General features: G+C 40.6%; 1 protein-coding gene across 6 annotated transcripts in view; it reads left to right on the top strand.

Moving 5' to 3' along the window:
• The window catches only part of LOC310650327 (serine protease 27-like), a 25,435-nt gene extending 13,298 nt beyond the window's left edge, over positions 1–12,137 (top strand). For all 6 annotated transcript variants that reach the window (XM_083379222.1, XM_083379224.1, XM_083379221.1 and 3 more), the window contains 4 exons: positions 7,120–7,285; positions 8,523–8,800; positions 9,396–9,586; positions 11,697–12,137. In XM_083379222.1, the coding sequence (XP_083235348.1) occupies positions 7,120–7,285; positions 8,523–8,800; positions 9,396–9,586; positions 11,697–11,960 (899 nt within the window). In that variant the 3' untranslated portion in view covers positions 11,961–12,137. The remainder of the gene's footprint in view (positions 1–7,119; positions 7,286–8,522; positions 8,801–9,395; positions 9,587–11,696) is intronic.

Genomic DNA, 12,137 nt, shown 5'->3' with positions numbered 1-12,137 from the left:
GTTCAGGAAAAGGCTAGATATGGTTGTACTATAGCCCCACTATACCCATGATTTATTTTAATATGTTATACTTTATGCATCATATTTAATATCTAAAGCTTCCTCCTTCCATTATGTATTCAAGATGGCAGTGATTAATATTTATATGTTACTTATATGCAGTGGTGGGATTCAGACAGTTTGCACCACTTTGGCAGAACCGGTAGCTAATTTTTTGTTGCCCAGGCCCAGAATGGACTTCCAGAAGCAGCATCCACACAGAGAATATGTTCACATATTTGAATCCCACTACTGCTTATATGTAAGGGTGTAGGTCTATACATATCTTGTATATAGTATGTTTAAATGTGTGTTATGTATGTGTATACTTTGAGGGCAAGCAACTAAATTTCATTTTTAATGTGTGCAATTGTGCCCACAGTAAAAAATGACAATAAAGGTTTTCTTTCTTTCTTTCTTTCTTTCTTTCTTTCTTTCTTTCTTTCTTTCTTTCTTTCTTTCTTTCTTTCTTTCTTTCAATGTATTCATAGCTAACATAATATGTAACATAAGGAATAATTTTCAGACTTATAAATAAACCCTTACATATATAAATTTGAACGTGGACACTTCTCTATTTACACTGTTTAAAATATTTCTTTCTTATCATAAGTTTTAGGTTATGGCCCGGAAATTTAGAAACTGTGGAAGTTTATAAAGGTTTCTTTAGTTTAGTAGGAAATCCATACATATTTGAGCCTCCTTTTTCCAACCATCTGTGATGGTCCACTTGGTGCAAAAACTTACTCATTTTCAAGATGAGCATTTATAGAATGCATATGCTTCAATATAGTGCAGAAATAGTCATGAGACAGAAGAGTGTGTGTGTGTGTGTATATGTATGTATGTATATATATATATATATATATATATATATATATATATATATATATATATATATATAGAGAGAGAGAGAGAGAGAGAGAGAGAGAGAGAGAGAGAGATTAAAAATGTACATACTTGCAAATGCAGTATAGCGTGGGGCCTGCAGACTTCCATTGGGCACATCAGTTGTACATGGATGAGAAAAATCCCTCTGTAGGCAAGTTGTACATGGATACTGTGTATTTTATGGGCCTTTTATGCATATTAATAAACATCCCGGAGAGCTAGGTAGATAACACACACATATATACACACATCTTCCCCCTTTCTCTCTTGTATAAATGCTACTCTTCATTTAATTCCACTGTTTACATTTCTGTAGATTATGCATGGCATAGAACCTATGAATATAGCTGAACTCCAGTAGAAATTTCAACAGAAATTCCAGCATTCCTTATAATTGGCTATGATAATTAGGAATAATAGGAACTGTAATTAGCAAAATTTAGTTGCTGCCTCCATCTATTTATTGTTGCTTGATCAACACCCATCTACCCACATTCTTTCTACAGTTCTTTCTTTCTATCTAGTTTTAGATATAATTTGTTTCAATGTAATTACCTTTAGTTATGACTCATCCTACTCTGTAAATGTATGGCAGTTGTCAACAACAACTAAAGTAGAAAATATATGACACCTGGCTAGGCAAACACAAAATGTTTTTAAATATCAGTAGATAATTTGGTACCCTTTAAATATATTTTCCCTCATTCCCAACTAATGGAATGGCTAGTGATTAAAAGAGTTGTCTAAATATCTGGAGGAGATATTAGTTTGTCTATTAGTGTCTAACCATTTCTTTAAAAATGTGTGTAGACCCCAGGTATTCTATCATTATAAAATTAATTGGAAAGCCCCTATTTTTCTTTTGTACCTATAAGCAAAGGTTTTCCTGCTGATTATCAATAAATGATAACATATTCAGGTACATATTTAACATATTTGTATTACTGTATGTGCTCATTAATCTACTGCTATTCTCGTATGCCTTCCTAGTAATCATTTTTCTTATCTATATATCTGGGATATCTTTCCTCACCCTAACAAGTATCCTTAGCTCTTGCTACCTGTAAGAGATAACCAGGCTGAGCCTGAGGGAGGAGTCAAATGTGTCATCAGTCATGAGTCCCTTCGTGTCCACAAGGGATCCAAGTCCAGCCCACCTTGAATTCCTTCTACTCTTATCTCCTGCTAATTTCCCTTGGCCTTTAGTAGTTCAGATTCTTGTAGAGAGCTCAAGCTCATAATAAATCTTTATACCCATTTGAAATGTCTGGATCTCCTGCTTTTCCTGGTGCTTGACACTACTCCATCACATGCTGTAACTAATCACAATCCTTTAATTTTGTTGATTCATTCTAATCATTTCATGCTTCCACCATCTGATTACAAATTCACTACAATATGTAGGGTGTCCACCTAAGTGGAATAGGACCAGCTTATTATTTGGATGGAAAACTGTCAGGAACTGGGAAGATGAAAAAAAGCAAAAGACAATTGCTATCCATTTTCATATTTTACCCCTGAAACTGTCTGGATGTGCCTGTGAAATGATCAGGAATAAGCTTTCCCTATAATTTGCTTTACCTATAATAATTTACCTATAATAATAGTGGGACGCGGTGGCTCAGTGGGTTAGGACGCTGAGCTTGTCGATCAGAAGGTCAGCAGTTTGGCAGGTCGAATCCTGAGTGCCGCGTAGCAGAGTGAGCGCCTGTTATTCGTCCCAGCTTCTGCCCACCTAGCAGTTCGAAAGCACGTAAGAATGCAAGAAGAAAAATAGGGACCACTACGGTGGGAAGGTAACAGCATTCTGTGCGCCTTTGGCATCTAGTCATGCCGGCCACATGACCATGGAAATGTCCTCGGACAAGTGCTGGCTCTTTGGCTTTGAAATGGAGATGAGTACCGCTAGAGTCGGAAACGACTAGCACGCATGTGTGGGGGAACCTTTACCTTTACCTTTATAATATGCTTTAGGATTGAATTGAAATGAAAACACTCAGCATTTAAATCTTAGATCTTCTGTTCCAGCTATATTTTGAAACAGAAAGTGAAAAATATCATCTATTTATCAATCATGGATAAAAGAATAAGAATTTGAAGCAAACTTATAATATGTTATTTTCACTCATCCAAATAGCTTGTGGCTTCACATAACAACAACAACAACAACAATACAGACAAGCACCTGCTACATAACACCCCAGACTTGACAATTGTCGATAAAAAAGACAAAAAAATCTGGATGGTGGATGTGGCAGTGCCTGGAGACAGCAGAAGAGAAGAGAAAGAACTGGAGAAGATAACAAAATGCAAAGACCTACAAATAGAAATAGAATGACTGTGGCAAAGGCAAGCAAGGGTAGTACCAATAGTAATAGGTGCCTTTGGTGCAATCCCAAAACAACTGGAGCACTACCTGAACACCATTGGCATTGACAAATTCACCATTAGTCACTTGCAAAAGGTGGCCTTACTAGGAACTGCTTCCATCCTGCGACAATATCTGTAATACCATCAAACATCCACATCTGCCTATCCCAGGTCCTTGGTAAGGACTCAATAGGTAGACAAAAGTGCCAAATCCAGTCTGAACATCTGGCTGACTGCGATGATCAATAACAACAACAACAACAACAACAGCAACTGCAACATAACACCCTGGACTTAACAATTGTCAATAAAAAGACAAAAAAGTCTGGATAGTGGACATGGCAGTGCCTGGAGACAGCAGAATAGACGAGAAAGAACTGGAGAAGATAACAAAATACAAAGACCTACAAATAGTAATAGAAAGACTGTGGCAAAGGCAAACAAGGGTGGTACCAATAGTAATAGGCACCTTGGGTGCAATCCCAAAACAACTGGAGCACCACTTGAACACCATTGGCATTTGAAAATTTGCCATCAGTCAACTGCAAAAGGTGGCCTTACTAGGAACAGCTTCCATCCTGCTGCAATATCTGTAACACCATCAAACTTCCAGATCTGCCTATCCCAGAGGTCCTTTCTAAGGACTCAAGGGCATCACTGGACCCAACCCAGTGATGCCCTCACCGTGATGTCCCGTTGCTTGGAGGCAGTCCGGGTTTGGATGGGGAGAAACAGGCTTTGTCTCAATCCTGCCAAGACTGAGTGGCTGTTCATTCTGGCATCTCAGACTGACCAGCTTTTTCCATCATTAACAATAGGGGGTGAGGTGTTACCCCCCGTTGATAGGGCTCGCAACGTGGGTGTCCTCTTGGATTCACGGCTCAGTTTTGAAGATCATATAGGAGCCGTGACCAGGGGGGCTTTTGCCCAGGTTCGCCTGGTGCTCCAGTTGCGGCCCTATCTGGACCGAGATGCCCTACGCACAGTCACTCATGTGCTCGTGACCTCCCGGTTAGACTACTGCAATGCCCTCTACATGGGGCTGCCCTTGAGGACCACTCAGAGGCTTCAACTGGTGCAGAATGCAGCCACGCGAGTTGTGATAGGAGCTTCCCGATACTCCCATGTAACACCTCTTCTCCGTGAGCTGCATTGGCTTCCGGTTGCCCTCCGGGTGAGATTCAAGGTGCTGGTAATGACCTATAAAGCCCTAAATGGCTTGGGTCCGGACTATCTAAGGGAACACCTGCTGCTGGCATCATCTTCCCATTGTCCTGTGCGCTCCCACAGGGAGGGCCTTCTCGGTACTGCCGGTTAATGAATGCCGACGGGTTATTCCCAGGGGAAGGGTGTTCTCTATGGGTGTGCCTGACCTATGGAACCAACTACCTACGGAACTTAGGACTGCCCCTGACCTTCGCTCATTTCGCCGGGACCTGAAAACTTGGCTCTTCGAGCTTTTTGGCCCAGACTGAGGGGTTTTTAATTTTAGTTGGGTTTTAGATTTACTTTTGGGGCTTGAATTTAATTAATTTTTTAAATTGATTTTAATTTTTGTATGTTATGGTTTTACTGTGTAATGAACTATAAAAATCAGCTTGTTGTTGATTAGGAGCATACAGTCCAACCAAAAGCGTTTTTTTGCCTTCTAACAACAAATCTATTATAACATATCTTCCTTGTTTGTCTGCTTCTATTAACTCCGCTGTCATAGTATTCTTGACATAAATAACCACTCCATTCTTCTTATTCATTGCAGAAGCAATAAATTGTGTACCCAATCTAGAGTTCAATAGGTACTTTTGGTCCATAGCCCTAATATGTGTTTCTTGTAAGCAAATAACATCAGTCTTAAATTGTTTTAAGTATTGAAAAATTTTCTTTCTCTTCTGTGGTGAGTTTAAGCCATTAACATTCCAGGTTAGAAACTTAATCGCCATCCTTAGCGACCCGAAGCTTCTGGAACACGTCTGCCAGGAGTCCCTTAACTTCCTTAGGCCGCGCCCCTCCCACAGCTTCGCTATAGGTACGCTTTGAAGGTTCCATAACTTTCTGTTGATCCTGCTCTTGCTCTCGTCTCGCTCGTCTCAAGGCAGCACCCGTCATCCTCTGATCTCTGGCATCTTCCGATGAAACTGTAATTTGATCCACTCCAGTAGCTTTCTCATCTGCCTGCGTTATTCCTTCAGCATCTTGAGGCTTTCCCTCGCCATTCTTCTTTGTAGATTCCAAAAGTGGTAAAGGGGTTGCTTTTAAAACATTGCTGTAAAAATCACGTGCCTGCATCACTGTGACAAGACGATGTCTCGTACCTTCATGCATCACCACCATACCCACTGGTATCTCCCATGTAAACTTGATATCACGTCTCTTAAGTTCCTGTGCCAGAAAAGCAAAATCTTTCCTTCTCCTTAAAATTCTTGGAGGGATCTCTTTTAGAACCAAAACTTCTTGTTCAGCAACCACAAGCTTAGTATCATAAGAAACTTGGATAACTTCATTCCTAATTGCTCTCTTTGTGAAGTAAACAACCACATCTCTAGGTAACTTCCTTTGCCTTGCAATCCATGAATTCACACGAAAGATTTTGTCTATATTTCCCACAATTTCAGCTGCTGACTGTCCCAGTACCCCTTCCAAAGCTTCAGAGACTATCTGCTTCAAATCTTCTTTAGGGTTCTCTTTTAAGCCTCTGATTCTGATAGCAAACTCCATCTGGTGGTACTGGACCAAGGTCAAGTCGCTGTCCATTTTATCCACCACATTTTCAGTCTCTAACACTTTTGCTTCTAATCTGGAATTATTTTGGCTAAGATCTTCCATTCTTTCGTCCAAGCGTTCAATACATAAAGCCATACCTTGAAGTGCAGGCAAGATGTCTGCCCTCATTTCTGTGAACTTCTCCTCCAGCTTTTCATCCATCTTTTCATCTATAATATCTGCTATTTGTTGTGAATGCTTTTCCAAAGCATCCTGTAAGTCTTTAACTGTCAGTGCTGGAGCAGGTGCAGGAGGCAATAAAGCTTGCAGCGAGGACTGTTGCACCGGGGAAGCCCCCGCACTCCTGAGAACTTTGGAAGATTTAGCTGCCATCTTCCCCCACTTTCACTTGCTACGCACTTTCACTTTCAGAGTCTATCAAATCCATTGAGCTAGAGAACAAAAATCCACTTTCACCTTGATCTCCTGTATCGCTCTGCCTGCGTCTTCACACTCCAAAGTCCTTTCTGCTGGCAGGGGTGGTTGCTAACGCTTTGTTCTGTACCCAAAAACACGGGGCAGAAACGCTGCGCAGCCCGGAGCAAACCCAGGCTTCAGGGGGGCTCAATCCTTCAGCCGCCCGAACTTAAAGCTCAGGCGGCCCCGGAGAGCTCAACCCCTACCTGGGTACTCACCCCCTCCTCTTCTCCCGAGGAGGGGGCTTCCGAACTGCATAAACAGCTGATCGGTGCTGTTTTCGGCGGTTCTACAAAGCCGCGGAGCAGACAGCCTAGAAATGGCTGTCTTCAGCGTCGCGTCACCACCGGAAGTCTGTATGTTATGGTTTTAACTGCCCCATAAACCGCCCTGAGTCCTACGGAAATAGGGCGGTATACAAATTCAATAAATAAATAAATAGGTAGACAAAAGTGCCAAATCCAGTCTGAACATCTGGTTGACTGTGCAATGATTAACAACAACAACAACAATAATATGTTTGCTGAATTATGAGAAGATTGGCTGTATTGGTTATAGAAAAGCAATAGCATCAACCGTAATATCTCAAAAATTTCCTACAGTTCTCATCTACTTCTCACATTTCTCTTTTTTCTTTTATAGTCTGTGGGCGCCCCAAAGTACATTCCCCTCGAATTGTCGGTGGGAAGAATGCTGAAGATGGGGAATGGCCATGGCAGGTCAGCATACGAGAAAACAGACTCCACGTGTGTGGTGGAAGCCTCATTTCCTCCCAGTGGGTGGTGACAGCTGCTCATTGCTTTGACGGGTAAGTAGCAGATTTGCATTAAAGAGACTGTATCTCAGCCAATTTCTCTTCTTTAAGGGAATCAGTAATTGAAGACGGAGTTATAGCACTAGGGAACAATGGCAATTCAACTAAGTTAAAAAATTTGGCAGTGGACCAACTTTATCTTGCTCTTATGAAGATAGCATTAGCATTAGATCCTCCCCTGCTATGTAGCTGATCGGGCAGCTATATGAAGATAACAAGAATATAATCAAATATTAGGATCAAAACCCAGGAGGGAGGCATATAGCCAATTAAAAAGCATAAAAATACATCAAAATCTAAAATATGATTCACTTAATGACTGTGGCGTTTGTTTGATGAGTGCAGATTCATTTAAGGATCATCAGAGTCACAGGGCATTGTCTCTCTTCCTGTATCGGCCTCAAAAGACAGCTGAGAGAAGTGCATGACAACTAATGGCCTCTAGTAGTTAGGCTCTTTGAGGCTAGTTGAATTAAATTTTAAATTTGGGCTAATGTTATATAATTCTATTTTAATTTTAACTGTATTCTAACTTTTGTACTGTTTTAACTGTTTTTAACTTTGCCCTGTAAACCGCCCTGAGTCCTTTGGGAATAGGGCGGTATAGAAATCTAATAAATAAATAAATAAATAAATAAATAAAATATGTGATAGGAAAGGCCTGTTGGATTCAATGACAATAAAAGGTTGGAGACCTGGCTAAATCCAGTTGTTGCTCTGTTTCTGTCACACACTGTTTAATGAGCGCTTTGGCCTGATTGTATCCCACGCTGAATAGAAGACTGAGGAGAAGCCTAAGGATGAGATTTTAGTGGCCATTGCCTTTTTCCACGAGGACTGAAAGTCATGCCTCATAAGTCAAGGCCAAGGGAAAAAAGAGATAGTTTGAGTACATTTGCTCACATCTAGTCTCTACTTTCATGAGGCCTGTCTCTAGTCTCGGTGGCATTAGAGATACATTTTGAGACTTGAAGGGCCAATCTTAGAAATCTGAATTTCGACTTTGACTGTACCCCTCCCTCCTTATGCTCACTGATCATAATAAAGATTTGATTTGATGGCATAAATATATAAATGTTGCCCTCCATGATGCTCCATGAATGAGACAGAGCAACTACATGGTAAACACATTGCCTGAAGCACCTTCACTTGAGAGCCCCAGATTTCCTGTTGAGTTTCAAAGCTGAGCAAGGATTATAGAAGACTGATTTTTCCCCCTTGGCTCCCATAGGCCACTAGTTACATCTAAGTATCGAGTGCATCTGGGGGAGTACGAACTCCCCAAACCAGCATCCACCATGGTCTCATCTGCTGTAAGCCTGATTGTAGTACATCCATACTATGCTGGAGTTGGGCTGAGTGCTGATATTGCGTTGGTGAAACTAGAGGAGCCTGTCCATTTCTCCCGAACCATCTTGCCTGTCTGCTTATCCACTGTTGCTGATCCTGAACCTTTCCCTGCAGGGATGATATGCTGGGTCACTGGCTGGGGGGACCTTTATCCAGATGGTAAGAAAGAGGTGGGGTCTTCTTAAATCAAGTGCATAAGTTAGGCTTCTGTAAGACATAAGGAATGTGGTCTCCATTTGGGGGTGGAGGATTTTCCCCCCCCCATGTTTTGAAGGCATTAAGCTGCGTGAAACTTTATGGAGGGTTAACAAATTTATATTATTGCTTATTGCTGTAAAAATATTATTTTTGCAGTAGTGATTTGACAATGAATTGTGATGCCATGATTTGGCTGGCTCTGTAATAAATGAGTTCTATGGCACATGTAACCCATGACTTACAGTCCTCATAACAGAGTTAATTACACCCATTATTTTTGCAGTTGCAGTATTTGTTTGTTTTTTAATCAGCCACTTAGTGGCATCAAGAATGTAGATGTTGGTGCAAAGACATTATTGCAAAGGGTGTGGAGCCCAAACATTTGGTAGATGGACTGGAGGAGTTGGGAGACATTTAAAATGAGGCTCATAGATTAAAACATCACAGATACTTCCACTTACTCCTTTGATCTTTAAAAGCACACAGAGGACGACTCCACCCTTAAATGTTTAAAAGCCGATGTTCAGTCTCAGAATCTCCCTTTTTTTTGCACCAGCCTCTTTCGTCACTCGGATTTTGCAGAAATTGGAAATGCCAATCCTAGATGTTGATAAGTGTGATGAAATGTACCATAATGACTCCAGCAGCTCAGACACAGATACTGAAGTTCTGCCAAAAGACTATAGGCTAATCTACGATGACATGATCTGTGCTGGATATCCAGAAGGAAAGAAAGATTCTTGCCAGGTAAAAATAGGGGATAAGAGCCATGGACCAATTATGACTTGTAGCAGATATTACATATAGAATTTGCTTGTTTATCGTGAGTTACAGCATGTTCTTGAAGGGACGCGGTGGCTCAGTGGGTTAGGATGCTGAGCTTGTCGATCAGAAGGTTGGCAGTTTGGCAGGTTGAATCCTGAGTGCCGCGTAACAGAGTGAGCGCCTGTTACTCGTCCCAGCTTCTGCCAACCTAGCAGTTCGAAAGCACGTAAAAATGCAAGTAGAAAAATAGGGATCACTACGGTGGGAAGGTAACAGCGTTCCATGCGCCTTTGGCATCTAGTCATGCCGGCCACATGACCACGGAGACGTCCTCGGACAAGCGCTGGCTCTTCGGCTTTGAAACGGAGATGAGCACCAGCCCCTAGAGTTGGAAACAACTAGCACGCATGTGCGGGGGAACCTTTACCTTTACCTTACAGCATGTTCTGGGAACTAGGCCATTGCAATTTATTATATAACCATGCTGAGTGAAATGTGTGAATCCAGCAAATTAATATTTTCTTCCATTCAATAATGCCCAATTTTTGGAGACTGCCTATTAGTCCCTGCAGTTTACTTGGCAAGGTTCTTCAGAAGTGGCTTGCAATTACCTCCTTCCTAGGGCTGAGAGAAAGTGACTGACCCATGGTTACCCACCTGGCTTTTTGCGCAAGCAGAACTAGAACTCATGGTCTCCCAATTTCTACGTTGATTACTATACCAAACTGGTTATCCAAGTAATATATGATGGAAAAAGAAATCACTGGAATCTTAATATTGACCATGAATCATAGCGATCATAATAAAAACAGGTCTTCAGTTTGTAAGTCAGGGTTTACCAGTAATATGAGTAACTATGATTGACAGTTAACAATTGACAAGTAGCAGCAATGCTGGACATGAAAATGGAAATAAGCAACTTAATACAACTGAAAGACTGATACTGTAGCATTAATTTCAGTCTGAACTGTCCACTTTTTTTTTTTGCCAAGCCTCCTATTTCTTTCAGTGAGGCCCCAGAAATGAGCTACCGTATTTCTTGAATACGGCCTTTGATAAAAGAAATGGCTGCTTACACCGGCCAATTGTTGATCCTTAGTTGGCTAAATGCATGAAAATAGCAATTTATTACAACTAAGAAGCAAAAGGTTTTCTGTATTTACAAGAAAAACTAAGTTAGTGCAGTAAATTGCTGTAGATGTGCTTTTGTTTAGATCCATTCCACCAATCCATTTTTCCCCTCCTGTCTATAGTGTTGTGTGATCAGTGAGCATGCTTTCAGGTCATTAAGTCTTTACCTGCTCCTCCCCCCAATATATTTTTTAATAATTTTGTTTATTTATTCAATTCCTAAACTATGAGGATTTTAACAACAATAACACATTTTTGCACATATACAGTATTCTTGTAACTACCCATTTAAAATAAGACTAATCTAGTTCCCCCTCCAAATTTTTTTAACAATGAACAATTACTTTAAACATTTTTCTTTATTTCATTCTTCCTCTAAGTAGATAATGGCAGAATTGTTTCATTTTGTTTCCTGTTGATAACATGTCTTAGAATAATGACAGCCTAAAGTAAATTTGATAAGTTATGTGATGAAGGTTGACTTTAAACTACAGCTTCTCAGTCTAAAGAATGCACTGTTCTTGCAGTACATTCTTAATGGCAGTGTATTTCGTCCCATAAAACAATTTATCCAAAGTTTCGGTTTTGCATACTCCTTCTGAGGCAGATGGTGCAACAAAGCAGAAAGGAAATTTTCTTCAGTATGTCTCCAGTGATGTCACGAATTACTGAAAGCAGAGCAGCAAAGGCTTCTAAGCATGTGGACAATATCCTTAGCTAGCCTTCAAACCCATATCAAAGACCTTTAAGATACAACATTGATTCCCCACAAGATTGTTTCCACCATTATTATTTCCCGCTTTTCAGTAATGGAAAAGGCTTGGCTAAATAACATTAAGAAGAACTGGTAAATAGCCACATTTGTCTCATCTGCTTAAATTTAAACTCAAAATGCACATTATTTCCTTAGGTTTTACTTACTGGAAGAGTGTTCCTAGTTAACCCCTGACTTTCTTTTTAGGGTGACTCTGGGGGACCCCTGGCCTGCAAGGTGAATGGTACGTGGTTTCTAGCTGGCATTGTGAGCTTTGGGGTAGGTTGTTCTGAACCCAACCGACCCGGAGTCTACACCAGAGTAACTTCTTATATGGACTGGATTCAACACACTATAGAAAAGAACTCAGCTTCCAGTGGTGGTGTCCCTCATCCCAGTGGGACTTCTGTTGTCTTCTCGTTATTAATTTTTCTCCTGAGCACTTTCCATATAAGTGCTGTTCACTTATAATCTGTTGGAAATTCAAGTACAATGTAAAAATACCTAGTTTCAAAGGCAAAAATATAACCCCCACTGTGCATAGTGGAAAATTTCCTGGAGATCTGACTACATTAACCTCCTGTTACCTCTTGTTAATCATTTTCAGAATTCTGACTTAGGTATACATTTGATAATAAATAAAATATT

This window comes from Vipera ursinii, assembly GCF_947247035.1.
Source record: "Vipera ursinii genome assembly, chromosome: Z".
Taxonomy (NCBI): Eukaryota; Metazoa; Chordata; class Lepidosauria; order Squamata; family Viperidae; genus Vipera; species Vipera ursinii.
The sequence above is the reverse complement of the archived record's forward strand: the minus strand, read 5'-3'. Positions and strand labels throughout refer to the sequence as shown.